Genomic DNA, 19,549 nt, shown 5'->3' with positions numbered 1-19,549 from the left:
ATTTGGCTGAGTTTGAATTCCAGCAAATATCAGTATGGTTGAAGTCGCCCATCACTACTACATCTCTCCTTTCTGAGTGTGTAGTCATCTGTTCTAAAAAGGCGTCATTCAATTCCTACATCTGATTTGGGGGTCTGTAGTAGACCCCAACCATAACATTGTTGTTGTTTCCCTCCCTTTTAATTTTTATCCAGATGCTCTCCACCTGGCTGCCAGTATTGATGTCCTGGATCTCTTCACTGGTGTAAATGTCCCTGACATATAGTGGTATTCCTTCTCTTGAAAAGGTTATATCCCTCTATTTCTACATTCCAATCATGAGACTCATCCCACCAGGTTTCAGTGATGCCTATTATATCATATTTGCTTTGACACACCACAGAAGCTTCGACCAGGAACATTCAATCTATTACCCAAAATACATAAACAGGGTAACCCTGGATGATCCATCATCTAAAGCACTGGAACACTAACAGTAGGTGTCTCTGAAAATATGGACAATATTATTAGACTATATGCCACCAATACTCCTACCTATGGGAAGGACACTACTGACTTCCTGCAGAAACCTCACAGAGAACATCATCTTAGCTACTATGGATATGGAATCCCTATATATCCCAGGACAGACTAAGCTATCAGGAACATCATTCCAGATAGGACCATAGTTGACCTACCCACCAAAATCTGCCACATTGTTCTCTCACACAGTTACTTCACTTTTGGTAATAACATATACCTTCAAGTTAAAGGTTAAATGGGCAGATGCTTGGCACCACAATATGCCAGTGTCTTCATAGCTGATCTGGAACAACACTTTCTTAAGTTCTTACACTCAGAAACCTCATCTCTACCTGAGGTACACTGATGATATCTTCATAACTTGGAGTCATAGAGAGGACTCAATTCAAGAGATCGCACTATAATTTCAATAAATTTTATCCTACCATCAATCTCAAAATGGAACTACCAAAAGAGAAAGTTCACTGTCACCTAGACAACACCATACAGCTACACAACAGACATCTAAGCCCTGCACTATATCAGAAAACCACTGACAGCTACATGTACTTATATGCCTCCAGTTTCCATCCTGAACACACTACAAAATCCATAGTTTGCAGCCAAGCCCTCTGATGCTTGGCTGGGTGTTATACCCATCCAAGGTAAGCCTGCGTGTGTCACCACACACATTTTAAGAGGCCAGAAGCTGTGCCAAAGATGTGCGCCAGTCTTTAGGACTGGAGCGTGGCTTTGGCATGGCTTCCAGGCGCTTAGGAGGCATGCATCATTTAAACAGCATACCTCCGAAGTGATCCGAAACAGCTTTATTTTGACCTGTCTGTGTGGGCCCTTTAGCGTTCAAGTTCACACCTTTACACTCTAGGATCTTTCATAGTTGCCTTTCCCAATTCTAGCCTTCTAATTTCTTGACTACAGTCTTCATTCTGATCAATGATACCTTGATACTCTTTGACTATTTCATCTTTCTCATTATCTAGAATAAATTCTTGTTCTTTCATGGCCATTATGTTTGTTTTCTTAATGCTCAACATTAAGCCTACCTTGGCACTTTCCTCCTTAAACTTCTTCAGTAATTGCTCCAGATCTTTGTTGATTTCTGCTGGTAGTAAGGTGTCATCTACATATCTTAGGTTGTTAATGTTCCATCATCCAGTCTTCACTTCTCCTGCCTCTGAGTCTAAGCCTGTTCTGCATATAATGTTTTCTGTATACAGGTTGAATAAATAGGGTGATAGTATGCAGCCTTGCCTGACCCCCTTTGCTAGCTGGGAACCATTCTGTTTGTTCGGTCCAAAACGCATACAGAAATAATCCAGTTTAAGACCGCGTTAACTGCCCAAGCTCAATGCTAGGGAATTCTGGGAATTGTAGTTTTGAGAGACATGTAGCCTTCTCTGCCAGAGAGCTCTGGTGCCACAATAAATGACAATTACCAGGATTCTCTAGCACTGAACCAGGGCAGTTAAAGTGGTCTCAAACTGGATTATTTCTGTATGCATTTTGGACCGATTTCTACATTGTGTTTTGGACCTTCTTATTCAGTTCTGACAGCAGACTCTTATCCATACAGCCAGACAGGGTCCAAATCAAAGGTGTAGGAAAGGAGACAAAAAAAAAAAAGGGGGGGGGGGAGGAAAGGAAGTATGGAAAGGCAAAGAGCTGAGGAAAGGGCACAGATTGGGAAGGGGGAGAGGAAAATCAAAGGGAGACTGAAAAGGAGACCTAAGAAAACCTTGGAAATGTAGGTGCAATTGTATTTGCAGTGGAACAAAGAGATAATTCCAAGGTCTGTAAGTAAGCAAAATGTCTAAAAGAAGAAGAGGAGAAGGAGGATAAAGAGAGATGGGATTGGATTAGCCCTAGGGTAATGTGTCCACATGCATGGCCTTGGTTTCCTATGCAGTAAAAGGCCATTACAAGTCATCAAAGTTAAAGTCTGTAGAGATGTAGGATAAAAGTGTTTCAGTAATTTGCATCATTTGTTGGGCTTTCACATTTTGTTATTCTGCCTTTAAAGCCATTGTGATTCCACCATGTGATATGGACTGAATGAGATTTCCTCTGCTAAGAATTTCACCTACAGCCTAAGGATTCACTGTGTAGATGTGATTGATGTGACAGATGGCTCAGCTGAAGAAAAAGGTTTTTTCACTAGGCAACTGCTAGAAAACAAGGGAGGTTTGTTCCTATTCAGCAATTACTTTTCACTTTGCAAATGGACTCTCCAGGACAATTGGGATGAATCAGGTGGAGGATGATTTTGACTGGGTGGATTAGCCTTGTGTCCAATGTGACCTTTTCTTGACATACAGTTTTAAAATCAAGATTTACATCACAGTATTAATCTTGAATATTTCAGACCACTGAGGGCACCTACGTTTATATAAACCAATTCAAACTGGGATACTTGATGTCCAAAGCAGAAGCAAGATGTTCATATCATTTTTACACGTCTTGCTCTGTTGTCATGTCTCATTTAAGTAGTGAAATTAGACCGATCATTTCCACTGAAAAAAACAGCTGGTAGGAAACCAATACCCTTAAAATGCATATGCACAACACTCAGTGGTACAAGAAAGCCTTGGCATCTGCAAGACCTGAGAAAGTGATCTCCAGTTTTTAAGTTTTTCAGATCAGGTGCTACAGAGATCTCTTAGAGGGATACTAGCAATCAAAATAGACAATGTTTGTCAATTTAGCCCAGAGGTGTGGGAGATATGGCCTTTCAGGAGTTGTGCACTGCAGATCCCAGCAGCCCTTACCAGCATAGCCAACATGGTAAGATGATGGGGGCTGCAATCCAACAACATCTGGTGGGCCACACACACCCAATATACAATATTGCAGTTTAGGATAAATGCTGATTTTTTTGCCTATCTGTGTGAATTTTTGAGATAATAACTATAGCCAAAGTTGCTTGTTTTCTATTTAAATTCAAAATGAGCTGAGGAAATTAGAGCATCACCATTATACAAGGAGTATAAATGACTGCAAAGAGAGTGATAACACCCATTTCAGGGTGGCTACTGCAACATGGAATGTTTAGGAGCCAAATCTCAACAGATAACTGTTCTTATGTGAAACTCCCAATAATTTTTATTTCTGAAGAAAGCAATAGAAAATCTTGTGTGTTTGTGCAGGGATGCATGTAAGACTGGGGAAATACTTGAAATTTGGAAAAATCTGTATTTAATGCCTTAAGGACTTAAAGCTCTTGCTATAGAAATTCAAGAATCTCACTAGATATTTACTTCAGTTAATATAGCAGATGTGTTCCTGGACATTATTTCTTTAACAGGAAATTTGATACCAGAGACAAAAATAAAATGGAAAAAATAGGTATAGGTAAACCTTACGTAAGTAAACAAAAACATGGTGAAGCTTCTAGATACCACTTGAAAACTTCTTCTAAAATGCATAAAGGGATGACTGTTCCTTTCATCAGTCTCCACTTTTTCTTGTAATTTCAATTTTGATGGACAAACATATTGATCTGTGTTTTTAACACACTGCTCAGGCACACTTATCTGCTTTCTCCTTTTTCTCTGTTGTGCTATTCATGCATGCTTCGTAAGGGACTCTGGAAGCAGCTGCTGTTTACCATGCCTGTTCTAGGCAGGCACACAGATCCAGTAGGATTATCTAGAAGAGCAGAATGCCATTCTTTCCCAGTTCAAGTTTTATTGCATTGTTTACTGCATATATATTGCTGCAATCTGGCAATGGAAGTCTGTGTTTCTCCACAGCCCTCCAAAGACCTCTTTCATCACCTTCCCCATGCTGATGCTGCTAAAAAACATCCAGTTAGAGACAATATGAGGAAGAAAGGTGATCAGGCAGTCACAAAAGTACTTTGTAAAAAAGACCTTTTTTTGACAGAGACTTTGTTAACTGCAGTATGTCTGTATAATAAATAAATCTGAACTTTTCCTTTGTAAGACCCAAAGAAAGAGAGAGAGGAAAGAAGGAAAAACATTGTCACTGGTTTGCCTTGATTGGAACACAATGCAAACATCCCAGGGCCCTGCACAAACATTTCAACTGGGGTGGACAACTTCCTGGGGGCAGAGAATTTTATATGAATCAATCTATTATAGTGGACATTTCAGGTCATTTATAAAGGATCTTTTTAAAATAACTAAATATTAAAGGCCAAATATGTTTGAACAAGTGATCAAATAATAGCACCTCTATAATAACACTTTTTTTCTGCTAAGTATTTCCACAATAAACTCTCTGTCTTTTTTAGTGTTATTATTAATCTCACTGAAAAATTTGTACTATGGGGCTTCTGAATCACAAGTTCCAACTTCCCTCCCCCTTTACAATTGAGGGAATTTTTTGTTTAGACTAGAGATGGTGAGCCTGTTGTCCACAAAACAGAACACAACTGGGAAAACTCCAACATTTCTAGAAATGAGTGGAAGGTAAACTGTCAGTGATTTTGATTCTCAAATGCTCAAGGGGAAACAGAACCACTTGTGCATTAAACTTTATATTAGTCCTCACCAACATTTCATGACCTAAGGAACAGGCTATTTGGGGGGTGAGCTCCCACCTACTCAGGCCACCCTGACTAGTCTTTTTTCAATAAATGCAATGTTACCTCTTGGGTGCATTGTGAATGATGTGTCTTAGGCCTTCCAGAAATCCAGGATGGGAAAAAACAAATAAACCACAGACAGGAAAGTCCCTCATAAATATTATCCTATGATTTATAAGACAGTTGGCTTGGTGGGTAACAGTTTCATTTCACCTCTTATGTGAACTCATATAAATACTACCAGTTTGCTCCCTCTTGGTTGGAAAATCAACATACTGCCAAATTCATACAAAACCAGCATACATTTTTAAAAACACATTTAATGACCCTGAATTTTGCAAGTTTATGTTAAGATTTTCAGTAAAGTTATACCTTGAAGTAGCAGCAACCTATGGCTTGATACAAACCAGGAAGAAACTATGGAGACTGTGTAATTGGAACAGGAGAGGAAAAATGCACAAGCATATAGCTTGCTCCTACAGTGCCAAGCCATGGTTTGAACTACACATAAATCATCTACAGAGTGGTTAGTGCATGCTACTTGTAACTTATCCATGCCAAAAAACCAGACATTTATTGTTAACTCACCAGGCCGCAGATTCAAAAAGATCTTTTGAGGCATTATCTGGGTAACATCTGAATTAGCTCCACTGGAGCCCTTACTGCTCAAAGGAAGGTTCTTTACTGTATTAATGCTGCTTTTTGTACTCTCAATATGCCCCGCACAACCATTGACAATTAGATTCTCAATGAAGTCACATCTTGAAGTGATGGATTTTTTGTTCCCAAACTCCTGTGAGGAAAAAAGTGTCAAAGAATGTAGAAAACCATTTTGACTGTCATGATTCAAACTTGAGTTAGCCAAGAAGACATTTTTAAATTATATTTCACCTTGCTTATTCTACAATGTACCTCATAACAGCAAACATCTGAAGTAGGTCTGGTTGAGACACAGTGACTAGATGCGAGGATGGGAAGAGCGTGAAAAGATAGCAGTAAGATGAAATAAAGCTTTGGAAACAATGAAAGCTGAGGTGGAAGGGAAAATAAGTAAACTATTCCTGTTTATACAGACTATCAGATGGCTGGGATGTTGCATACATCTCAGAACCCTTCAGTTTTGAGGACAGTACTTCAATCACAGCAAAAGAGTCAGTAAACAGCAAGCTAATGATTACACTGCAGCTTCATATCTAGCCCATTACATGGATTTTTAAATTTAATTTAATTGTATTTTTATTTATTTATTTATTGTCTTCTCCAAGAAATAATAATTATTATTATTATTAAACTTTATTTCTAGAGCGCTGTAATTATAAGAGGCAACAAATCAGAGAGAGTGAAGAAAAGAAATCTCATTTCATCAGATCTCAGAGAGTTAGACTGAGAAAGTCCTTTAGAGGCCTACTGCCAGGCAAAACAAGTAATGTTCCAACTGATGAAACAGTGGTCTGATACATTACTATATACCGCAACTTCATATCTTTGTTACAAATGCAAGTGAATTCATTAACCATCTGGCCATGAAATTTCTACCAGCTCCCTTACTTTTCCCTGTTTAATAACAGATAAAATAATGATAATGATAATTAAGTATTTGTATACTGCTTTTTTTGAGTACTCACAACTCATTGTACGTACATGGTATCTTGGTAATTCATGCACCAATCTTGTAAGGTAGCCTGGCATTATTATCTCTGTATAACCTAGGAGGTTTAGATCTAGAGCAGGGGTGGGCAAGTGCTAAGAGGGCAGAGGCTGTTTTTTTATCATGTTGCAACCTGACAGGCCACAGCAGCATATTTCAGTTAACTCAAAGTGATGTGGTATCATCTCTGGGAACCATTCTGGCCAATTTACTCTGGGGCGTTAGGGGAACAAATGGTTGCCTTTTTAGGGAGGTTGTAGATTTGGGATATATTGGGGGTGTTACCCAGGATCCATTTTCCTGTCATGCCCTTTTTTCTGATATTAAGTTGATTTAAAGGGATTGTCTAAGATACATGGTCGCGAGGGCACCCTCTGTGTGGGAAAACAGTCATATCATATAAGGAGATCCAGGTCTATATTTGGGGATCTGAGAGGCTCAGCATGGGAAAGCACAAGAGCACAAAGCTAAGGACAGCTTTTAACTGAGCTACTAAATTTTCCCCACTAAATATTAATTGTGGATGCCCTCCCAGGGCCCTGGCATTTGGGTAACAGGGGCAAATTATCACCTCAAAATCATCCCCAATTTAAAAAAAATTGAGGGGATCTGTGGGCTTTGAGGATGAACTTCTGGCGTCCTGTGGGCCATACTTAGGGGCCCAAGTACCACGTGCAGCCCATAGGCCACACTCTGCCCACCCCTGACCTGGAGATTTACCTACGGCCAACCAGTCATCTGGGATTCCAGCTTGTATGTTTTGTATTTAATAATCTCACTACATCAGCCATATGCGATTTGATCTTTTTTAATACCAGAAAAGGATTGCTCTGAAAATTATTCTGATATTCCGAACAGTACATCTTTAAATATATCACATTTTAGTTAAATAGAAAGCTATTTAGGAGCTTTCATAGGAGTCCAAGTTCCTGTCAGAATGAAATAAGAGAACTCTGGCTAGAAGTAATATACGGGATGTGAAATATAAATTTTGTCCAATCCAAATAGTATACTCTAGTGCTATATTTTAAAAAAACTAAAGAATGTGAACAACATTTTTGTGTACAGATAGGAAGGCACACAAACTGTTGAAAGACACACCATTTTTAGGAGGAGGAAAGAGTAAACAAGTTAAACATAAAACATATGAATTAGAATAGTGCAAAACAGGCAGATGCCTGTCCCAGCTGTCTCTTAGTTATCTCCTCACCCCCACCATCTACTTCCTTCAATTAAAAAAAAGTATCTTGTATTTTAAGCCATTTCTTCAGTTGTTGTATTTTCTGTGCTTAAATCATTACATAAGCCTCCATCACAAAAACAGCAAATATATTTGCAAACAAGCACAATCACAGCTCAAACACATGCAATTGCTTAGTTCTTGGCAGACATTTTTAAAAGAAGAAAATGGGGGAAGGCCAAGACAATGTCAAGCAACAAGTCATGATTAGAAACTAGTCATCACTAGAAATAGAAATGGGAGGCGGGGGAGAAAGAAATGACGAACCTAGTCTTCATTAAGGTCTTGGCTGCAGGTGCTGGTTCAAATAGTTCTTGAATGGTCCCCATGGAATGGGGGAATACATTTACAGAGAGAACCACTGCCATGTCAGAGAGAAGACTGGGTGTTAATAGCTAGGCTAGAAACGTTCTTTCTGCCACATGATCTGCAATACATCTCTACAGGAGACCCATCAGTCCTATGAATGTTCTCATCTAAGATCTAAACTGACACAGCCAAGGGGCAGAGTGACTACTTTATTTCAGAGTATTTTTAACAGCACTGAAGGTGGCATGGCAGGCTCACATTTACCCTCACTGTTTTGTCCTACTGCTGTTTCTGGTCAAACAGATATATAGATTTTTGAAGCACAACAAAAAACAACACTGACACATATGCAACACTACTGCACAGACATATATTGTAAAGTATAGCCAGAGATTCTAGTGGGACACACATATGCAATGCAGCAATGATATAGAGTGGGCCCTTGGTATCTGCTGATGTTTTAGTTCCAAACACAACCCTGATACCAAAAGCCATGGATGCTAAAACATATTTGTGCAAAAGGTTAGCCAGCAATAATCTAATTTTCTGATATTCAATAAATGACCCACAGTTAATTCTGGCCTGTCAAGGGAGTAAGCTGAAGCACTTTCACCGTTGATTGGCAGATCCAGCAGACTCCATGGCAGAGTGAACCAATATGTCTGATTGGCACAGTGCAAAACATACATATCATGTTACTGCTGCCATCTGAATCACTGGAGGGGACATCATTTGTATATGGGGCAGTAGGAAGAGAAGAAGGCCACATTACAGGTGGATTGACTATAGAAACCATGTCCTGGGTTTGCAGACCTCAGCGAGGCTATTGATGACTCTCAGGTATCTCTCATTAATAGGTCACCATAAAGTAAAGCTAACGTTAACCAATAACAACAAAAAGAAAAATAATTCAGTTGCCACCGAAAACCAAGGGAACGTATGGGTTAAAGTACGCTATGGCTACATCCACACTGCAAAAACAATCCAGTTTGACACCACTTTAACTGTCATGGCTCAATACTATGGAATTCTTGTGTTGGTAGTAGCACCAGATCTCTCTGACAAAGGAGGCTAAATGTCTCACAAAACTACAGCTCCCAGAATTCCACAGCACTGAGCCATGGCAGTTCAAGTGGTGTCAAACTGGGTTATTTCTGTAGTACTGATGCAGTGTCCAACAAATATCTAACAGATAGAATTTTATTCTTTTATTTAAAACAGACTGCAGGATAACGCATAGCATGCGTATCCCTTTCTATCTGAGATATCAAGATAACCAACATTTCTGTAATCCATGATCTGGCATTTTCTAATCACTATACCAGTCTCAACCTCTCTTCATTCTTTCTTTCGATTTTACCCACCATCTTATAAAAATGATGCACTCTCACTCCCACACCTCTCCTGCATTTCTCTTGCCTCTTAAACATTTCAGCCTTAAGGCATATACATACCAAAGGCATATTAGCAAGCTAGCAAATATTATCTCCATATACCACAACTACCGGCAGGAGAGAGACAAAAGAGGGAAAAGCTGCAAGCTTTCATCTCAAAAGAAAAATGTCTCCAGATATATCCTAAGGATCTTAAATGAAACACATTTCCATCAACTACCATCTAATTCTTCAACTGCATGAAATCACCAGACTTGTATAACCTGTTGTGTGCTTCTGGAGGCCATTACTTGACCTTTGAACTGATTTTAAAAAGCCCATTTTCGTTTTTCTGTTAAGAGTAGCTTCTGCCTATTATTATACCTACCAGTATATATGTTTGATTTGAGGGAAAAATGAAATTGGAGCATCCACCAACTGTGGTACTGTGGGAAATAAGCAAGGAGATTTGAGGTTCACTGATCCAATAATATCAAAGACATGCTGCATTCTAGGATCAAAGAAAAGGTTCGCCTGCTAAGTATTCTTGAACAGAAATTACCAAAGTTTCTTCCACAAAAACAAAAACATTTTACTCCTAAAAATCAGATCAACTGACAGATCACAGATACGCAGCTTATTTGCTAAGAATTTCTAACGGCTAGGTGTTTACGATCTGTGTGCCCGCACAGATTATGGTACTCTTTCATCCACTTTCAGAGGGCAAGTCTATTTGGTTTTTTTCTTCCAGAAGAAACAAAAACTTAGCCAGTTCTGCTCATAGAGGTATACAGTAGTTGGATCTGCCATAAGAACTGAGCAGCGGGGAGGAAGGAGGGGAGGAAAGGATGGAGGGAAACAAATTTGTGTCTTGATGTTCCATCACTTCAAAACATGCCATTTAGAATACAGAAGGAATAATACCACAAAGCAAATTCACTGGAATTCCATTAGGCAAACAGATTTTCCAGTTATTCAGGACAGGGGAAATGAAGCTAAACATGGAACTTTGCCTGTGGGTTACAAGTTAATGTCCTTATTTATTAATCCAAAGGACAAAACAGTGTCTTATGAATATGGACCCAAAATGCGTCTGTTCTCAAGTTAACATCAAAACTTTGTTTTGTTTCTACAGAAACCCACACTCTTCCCAAAGCTACATACTTTTTAAAAATGAATTTTAAGCATTTCTTCTCCCTACTTGCTATATCTGTCATTTTTCTCCCCACAGGGCCAAAACTTTTGTTCAACAGTGGTGAACAACCAAGGATGTTTAAATGTTATGCTGCAATTACATCTGGTTAGAATACAGATGCAAACGTTCTCACCACAACTTCAAAGACACGTTTTTACTGGAAATGATATCATTCAAAGATGGTATTTCAATTAAGAGCTACTACAGGGTTCAAAAATTATGTCCTACAAACATCTTTTTTCACCTCTTTAGCCTCCAGTCAATTCTGACAAATTTCAAAACCAAAGAATGGATTTGATAACACAGTACTAACAGCTACTGCTGAAGCCTAACCTGTGAACAGTGGTCACAATAAACTTCAAATAAACATTTCTGTTGGAAGAACTATTAAAAAAAAGTTCATCTCTGCCAAGAGAATATAACCAACCCAACCCAACCCTAATGGATACCCACAGATTCACAAGCAGTCTTTCTTTTTTCTGATGTCACCACCACTGATACACTTGGCAGAAACACACCTCTTCCAGCTGCACACAAGATGTCTCAGAGGCAAAGGGGTTTATGGGGGTGGGGGGTGGGGGGAACCTTCCTCTGTGCATATGGACTCTCTTTGTATAAAGGGCTGTCCACACGTGAAATAATAAAATCATTTTGTTCCTTGCTGCGTGGATCAGTATAACACAGTAATTGCTTTTTGTCTCTATGGACATTAGCACTCCAACACTATTATCTGAAATAACCAACTAAGTACTGTTAATGTGGTAATAATAATATATAAATTATAATATTATAATTATAGTATTTTCTTATAGATATATTTATATATATATATATATATATATATATATATATATATTTTATATCCCACCCCTTTGAGGTCAGTCAGGGCGGTTACGCAGAAACCTGACCTAATGTTTCCAAAAGAAAACTTTTTAAGTAGTCCCACAGACAGCCAATGGCCCAAGCAGGAAGATGCCTCATCGCTCTCTTCTGATAGCCCCCTACTCCAATCCACATGATTCACCACTATGTGTTTGCATGTACATGCCTTCAAGTTGCCTGTCATCTTATGACAACACCATGAATTTCAAAGCGGATGTCTTAGGCAAGGAATAGTCAGAGGTGGTTTTGCCAGTTCTTTCCTTTGGAATACAGTGGGCTCGCCATATCAACAGGCTAGCCATCTGCGGTCGATCACTCCACCCCATTATTGTCAATAGTGGCATATGCACACAGCTGCACCAACATAGATGGATCCACATTACTGCCATTGACTAGAATGGGACTTGAGCATAAATGATTTAACTGTATTTTATTACAGCCATTGTTATGTTGTAATTATTATGTTAATTTGCTGTAAGGAGGGAGTGTATAGTGAGATTTATTTTACTGTATTGTATGGTTTTTACTGATGTAAGCCACCTCAATCTTGTTGATGAGGCGGGATAGAAATAAATTTCAGTATTATTATTAATTTTTTCCCTCATCCATGGGGGGCCCTGGAACTGAATCCACACGGATGGGAAAAGCACACTGTATAGCCTACAGCACTTGGTATTCATTGGTGGTCTCCCATTCAAGTACTAACATGGACTGACCCTGCTTAAATTCCATGATAAGATGGGATCTGGTACCTCTAGAGTATTGAGTTGGCCCACCATTATGCCACATGACAATGCCCAGTTCTGCCAGAACTCCCTTCTTAACAGTCATCTGTGTGCGGCGTTTGGACAAGAAGAGCACAAAGAATTATGCCTTTAGTGGCTGTCCCACACTCATGGAATCATGCCTTTGGAGATATACCAAGAGCTAAGCAGTGAATTTCAAAGGATGGCTTTCCTGTACTTACAGAAACTAGAATTTCCATCATACTGCAGTTGGAGTACCATTGAAACTGAGAATTTTAGGAGGTGCAGCAAAATAAGGAGAAGCACCAAGTATGGGAGGAAACTGAGTAAACTGTAACTACTCTGCTTTCTGAAGTACTGAAACCTAGCACAGACTGTAATCGTATATGCAACAAAAGTGAACCAAAGGAGTTTATTTTAACTACAGTGTGTGTGTGTGTGTGTGTGTGTGTGTGTGTGTGTACACACGCACACACATATATAGGATTGCATTGTATAATACCATAGATGAAAAAAATACAGTCACCCCTCTGTTTTCACAGAGGATCCCTTCTGGATCCCCCACGCGAACACAAAAAATCACCACTATTCAAGCACCATTGAATGGCAGTGTGCATCCGGGGAACCTGTGGGTGCGCACCTTATTTTGTCCCTCTCCATTTGCCAATGCAGACTATGTGACTATAGTGACAGATTTTCAAATGCCATCCAGAAAAGAATAGAGAGAGTGGAGTACTGTGCTAATATCCCAAAATGTCAAGGATGGTGTTGCCAAACCATCTTTGAAAATTAACATATTAGACAATGTTAACAAAAACAGTATGACAATATCCAAGTCAGATTACTTGTACAGTGTTTTATAACCAAAAGCCCATGTATTTGTATAGAAACAGACGATTCGATAACGGAAAGATGACTTTAAGAAACAGTAAAGAGAATTCCAACACAGATTACACAGGGTTGGGGCCCACACCCAAGTGTGTACATTTCAGTCCAACTGAGTTGAAAAGTTCTAGAGATACAAACACACTGCTGTACAACAGAGGACTTTTTAATGGATTATCACAGTAGAGTTCACCCTTGGCCAGCCTAATCTTTATTACCATGAATACAAATTCAACCTTTGTACTACATTCATATCACACACAGAAAGGTTCTACCCTTTAATTCTTTTTAATAGTAAACATTCCAAATTATAAAAATGCTAGCAATAAACCACTACTTACAATGTGTAGGAAATATAAATAAAGCCATAGGCACCTGATGCACTGTTTCTCACATAACCAGAGAAAGAATATGTATTTCTGATGTCATTGCTCTTTTCCTGTACTATATATACTTTTGATGTCATTATTTTCCCTTGAAACTTTTCTTGCAAATCTAAAACTGGATCACGTAGCAAACATGGGATATAAACTAACTAAATAAATAAATCCATAAACATGCAAAATCAACATTTCAGCATGATTACTTGAAATAACCCATTACTGTAACTGCTACTGATATTTTAAAAAATAATTTGCAAAGCAGAATGAGCTTCTGACTTAAGACAAAGCTTTTTTCCACATTAGAGTCAAAACAAAATGTTCAAAGGGAACAGAGAAATTTCTGGAAGAGGTACGGGGCTACACTCACCAACAGTTTCTTTCTGACTAATGCAGAAACAGACTATCTCACCAAATAATTTGGTGAGAAGTGCATCTTGAACAAAAAAACAAAGAACAAAAACTGACAGTAGACAGACCCAGGACTATAAATGTACAGTATATTATAAAATATAGATAAAAAGAAAGCAAACACTTACCTCTTTAAAGCACCAAGCACACTTGGGATGAACCAACAAGCATTCTTCACAGGAGGTAGCACTGCCACTTGTACAAATATTGAGACCTATAAAAAGCAACAAAGAGAAGATGGGGGTTACTTGAAGGCACACAACAACAAAATAGAAATTCTTTTTGGAGGTGCTTTTTAGCTCTAGGAATTGGGGTTTGCAAAGGCGCTCAGGTAACACAGGCCACATCCCCAGCCAGGACACAGCCCAGGGGACGTGAAAAAGGTACATGAACCCATTTTATTTTTCACTCTGGCAATCCTGTTCTCATTTTTTAGGAATATGAAGATACATCTATTGAAAGGATTTCAGCTAGCTATGTTTACTCTACTCTAAAAGCAATCAAGTTGAAAAATTTTCTCACACAGTGAACATCTTAAAGCAGTCATACTCCAGGAATATTCTACCATGTTGAAATCATCTGAGTTAGGCTACTAAATATCTCTAAAGCACAAAGATGTCAGAATAATATGCCTATCAGGCCACCACAGTCCTACCCACTTTCCTTGTCCTTGGCCATGAAAAATGTTTCATGGATTCATGACTCTGTTTTCCTTCTGTAAAAACTCTTCTAACCTTTTACCATTTCTCTGTCAAGGTACCTTCAAATATGACAGGTGAAAACTTGAACAGTTATACTTCTACCTATACAGAAGTGATAAAAAAGCAGGTTTCTCATAACTGAGAAAACAGGTCACCTGTTGGATTACTGCCAGTTATGCTGATGTTAGGGAATTCAGAAAGCCTGGCAGGAGAAATAGGCCAGTTATTTCATTGTTTATGTTGTTATACAGCTTCCCACTTTTAAAAAAAAGCACTCAAGATGGTTTAAAAACACCATTAAAAACAAACAGAATACAAATTATAGACAATAAAACCACTAAAACAATCACAAGAGTCAGTAGACATCAAAACATTAACTGAAATCCTTTCAATAGATGTATCTTCATATCATTCCTAAAAAATGAGAACAGGATTGCCAGAATGAAAAATGAAATGGGTTCCTGTACCTTTTTCACATCCCCTGGGCTGTGTCCTGGCTGGGGATGTGCTTCTGCTGACCTCTTGTGCCACATCAGAAAAAGGTTGGGGGCAGAGCCAAGGCTCTTTAAGCTGGTACCACCTTCACTTCTCCTCTTGCCATTTTGTTGTCCCACTCACCCACCTCTACTGAAGTATGCCTATGTTGGTTGCTTCTAGGGCCCTTTCAAAGGGTTTTTCGCCTATCCCACACTGTTGTTTGGGGACATAGACAATTAGCTTGGGTGTGGACATACTGTAAATAGAGTCACTTGTTGTTGGGGGGGGGATTATCTGTCAGGTGAACACCTATGGCACCCTCTTGGGGTAAAGGTTAGGCCTCTGAAACTTTCTTTTTAGATTGTGTGACTAAAGAGATAGGAAAAGAGACCTTCCTTGGGGTTGACCTGGTATATAACCCTCACTCAGGTCCTGTGAGTTGAGTGAGCAAATCTCAGGTTGATGTGCCAGATGTGAGCTGGCTCTGGAGCAACCCAATTAGAGGTGTTTACACAGGGCCCAGGTGTTTCACCTAGGGGAAGCTAAGGAGGCAGTCTGAGGACTAGACTAGACCACCTGCCACAGCTGCTCCCACACCAGGTTGCTCCCTTCATTTCTGCAGATTTCAAGAAAACAGTTAAATAGCTTAATTTAAATAAAGTGTCCCATTTTACAACCCATGTTATGTGTCTGGTCTCATTATTTCAAGTTGGTCAGCAAAATGGTTGTGCTAAAAGAATTTCAACAAGTGTTGCTTGTCATGCAACCCAGTGACAAGCAGTATCTTCTGAAACTCCCTTTTCTAAACAACCGTTAAAAATACAGGGGCCCTACCTAATTTTCACTCTGGCAACTCTAAGAAACCATAGGAAATTATCACACACACACCCCTGAGGGGAATGCACTCCACAAGTTGGGAGCAGCACAAGAGAAAACCCTCTCCCATTTGCCTGTGAAGAGAGCATCTACAGGACAGTGGTATTCTCTTGCAGACCTCTTCTAAAGATATTAACATCCAGACAAGTTCATAATGAAACAGGCAACTGCTGAGACAGCCAGCTCCCCAGTCATTTGAGTCTCTAAAAGTTAAATCCCACAACTTGAGTTGAGCCCAGAAAACAAGCAACCAGTACTGAAGAAATATAATCTCAGTACCATGCACCAGGCAGCAGATTATGTGCACCAGCCAGTGCCAAATGTTACATTCTTCAGGGTTGATGCCATGTAGAGTGCACTGCAGTAGTCAAGATGTGATATAACCAAAAGCATGGGTGATTATTGCCAAACCAAATAGACTGGTGCACTCTGCTGTTTCCTGAGAGTTTGTGGGCAGTGGAACACTCCCAGACTACAAATAGTTCAGGCAGAGCACAAACCCTTCCAGGTCACGACAAATTCTAATCATCCAGAATTTTTGTCCGGTCAAGTTTAATTTCAGCTTGTCCACATTTAGCTAACTTGTTAGCAAAAAAATACAGTGTCCAAGGGGCCCCAGTGGCACAATGGTTAAATGCCAGTACTGCAGCCACAAGATTGTGAGTTCAACCCCTGGACTCCAAGGTTGATTCAGCCTTCCATCCTTTTGTAGGTCAGTAAAATGAGTAACCAGCTTGTTGGTGGCAATTAGCTTACTTAGGGACTTCTTAGTTCACTGATAAGTGGTACAGAAATATACTTGCTACTGCTATTGCTATCTGCTGGTTCCCTTGTTAAGTGACAAGGAGCAATTTGGTATAAGCAGGACACTGAGGATACATCACTCCAATGTTTCACATGACCTTTTCAGTAGCTCCCTATGGATACCAAACATGAGGATATGGCAGAACTGAGTGGCACATTGTATATGACTAAACCATTGTCAAAAAGTAATCCCCCAGGACCTGATATGACAAGGAAATATTGGAACTATTGCAAAAGAATGCCAAACCCAGACAGGTGGTCTTGAAATTTACCAAAACATCTAAAAGAACAGGGTCAGAGTGCACACTTCCAGCCTCCAGTGTGACCAAGGTGACCAAGCAGTTTCAGTGCTATATTCCTCTCAACAGCCTGACTGAAATTGATCCAGAAGTGTCTTACACTGAAGAAATGGCAAAATTTGAGGAAGAAAAAATATTATGAACCAAGAGTAAATTTTAAGCTATCAGGCATAATCTCATGCCCTGCCTCAAAACAGGATACATGGAACTAAATATTTCAAATTCCTATACATTAGCACAGAATGTCTAGGCACATGGCAACCAGATGTCTGGAATTTTACCTATTCTCCTTGTGGCATGATAGAACAATTAATAAGTTAGCATCTTTAAAGTGTGTAAGCACAGCCAATATAATTTAAATAATCTACTTCTGTCCAAGTTTGCCTTTTTCTGGAAGAACTTTGGAAATCATTCAACTATTGTTGTAAAACATATGCACACTACCTTCTAGAATTCATTCTTGCTGTGTACCTTCAAGTCATTTCCAACTTCTGCCAACCCTAAAACAGACCTATCATGGGGTTTTCCTTGGCCGAGAGTACGTGACTTTCACTCAAAAGCAACCAATTGATTTCTATGGCTGAGTGGGGAATCGAACCCTGATCTCCAGAGTTGTAGTCCAGTGCTTAAACTATTACACCACACAGACTCTAGAATACTAGAATCTAAAAACAGACCATTCATTTTGCCAATCAATATAACATTCACTTATTTTTATTTACTTTATTTTATTGCACTGAAGGAACAAATAAACATAACCTATTCTAAAATTAATTGTTTAGAATCTGAATACATCTTTATTGAACTGGAAACCATGCCCTATGAGGAGTGGTTTAGGGAGCTAGGTACATTCAGCCTGGAGAAGAAAGGTTAAACGGTGACGTTAAAGCAATGTTTAAATATTTGAAGGGATGCCATACTGAGGAGGAAGCAAGCTTGTTTTCTGCTGCTCCAGAGACTAGGACGCAGAGCAAACAAGATTAGAAATTCCACTTAAACATTAGGGAAAATTTTCTGATAGTAAGAACTGTTCGACAGCAGAATTTGCTGCTTGAGTGTGATGGAGTTTCCTTCTTTTGAGGTTTTTAAATAGAGGCTAGATGACAATCTTTCGAGGTACTATGATTGTGTATTCCTGCATGGCAAGGTGTTGGACTGGATGGCACTTGTGGTCTTTTCCAATTCTATGATTCTATGAATTAAAAAGCAGTAAACTGAACTGAGTGTACAGCCACCATGATGCAGTGGTTTGAGTGTTGGATTACAACTCTGGAGACCTGGGTTCACATCTCCACTCAACCATGGAAACCCACTGGCTGACCTTGGACAAGTCACACTCCGTCTCAGAGGAAAGCAAAGGCAACCTCCCTCTGAACAAATCTTGCCAAGGAAACCCTATCTGTAATAAGTTTGCCTTAGGGTCATCATAAATTGGAAACAACTTGAAGGCACACAACAACAAACAACAAACTAATCAGAAACTGATTTGTTGACTACAGAAAACACTCGTTGTTCATGCCATCTTCTAAATGATTTGATGCTTATTTGTCTCCTTTCATCTTCTGTTCTATTTATTCTTTTAAAGCATTACAAAAATAATTTCCACAGGATATCCATATTAAGCAGAACAGTTTGTTTATCTCAGGCAATGCCCAAAGCAGATTTTAATTGTGCTATACAAGGTCAGTGTGTTTTTGTTACTTTCATATAAGATACAAAGTTATTCTCTTAACTCTTGTTAATCAATCAACACCATAGACAGTTGAGATGTTGGAAATTATTTCTTTTACAGAAACTAAGGTAATACTGATGCAAGCATCTTCAGATGCTCCATGATAACAATAACAATAACAACTTTTAAAGACGGGAATGCTACTATTTTATGATACCATTTCCTCTGTGTGCAGCTCCTCTAAGACAATACCATCCTGTTTCTATGCTGAGTATACCACTGCTCTACCAAACCCTCTGTGACAGCCCTTGGCAAGCCATGAATAGCCTGATTTGCTGCAATACACTTGTCCCAATTGTGGTATTCCCATTTCAGACTTGAAATCGTGGGGAAATGTAGGATTATGCTGATGTCCTCACTGTACCCTGTCCTGCAGAGACAGAGGGAATAGGTTTTCATCCCATGACAGCATGCTCAAATAAACTCAGAACGATTTGAAGAGCCACTTATTTTTAAACTTGCAGTTTATTCTAACAGACCTGTGCTTCTGAAATTTTGATTATTTGAAATTTTGATTATTTTC

General features: G+C 39.1%; 1 protein-coding gene across 4 annotated transcripts in view; it reads right to left on the bottom strand.

The window, feature by feature from the left end:
* Positions 1-19,549, bottom strand: part of ITGB5 (integrin subunit beta 5) — a 111,928-nt gene that overhangs the window by 76,554 nt on the left and 15,825 nt on the right. For 2 of the 4 annotated variants that reach the window (XM_042453330.1, XM_042453321.1), the window contains exons 2-3: positions 14,266-14,351; positions 5,657-5,861 (exon numbers count right to left, since the gene is read on the bottom strand). In XM_042453330.1, coding sequence (XP_042309264.1) covers positions 5,657-5,861; positions 14,266-14,351 — 291 coding nt within the window. Of the gene's footprint in view, positions 1-5,656; positions 5,862-5,980; positions 6,001-14,265; positions 14,352-19,549 lie in introns of those variants that run through there. The other 2 variants (XM_042453347.1, XM_042453338.1) reach the window with 2 other exon arrangements.

This window comes from Sceloporus undulatus, chromosome 1 (assembly GCF_019175285.1).
Source record: "Sceloporus undulatus isolate JIND9_A2432 ecotype Alabama chromosome 1, SceUnd_v1.1, whole genome shotgun sequence".
NCBI lineage: Eukaryota > Metazoa > Chordata > Lepidosauria > Squamata > Phrynosomatidae > Sceloporus > Sceloporus undulatus.
This window is presented reverse-complemented; position numbering and strand designations above follow the sequence as displayed.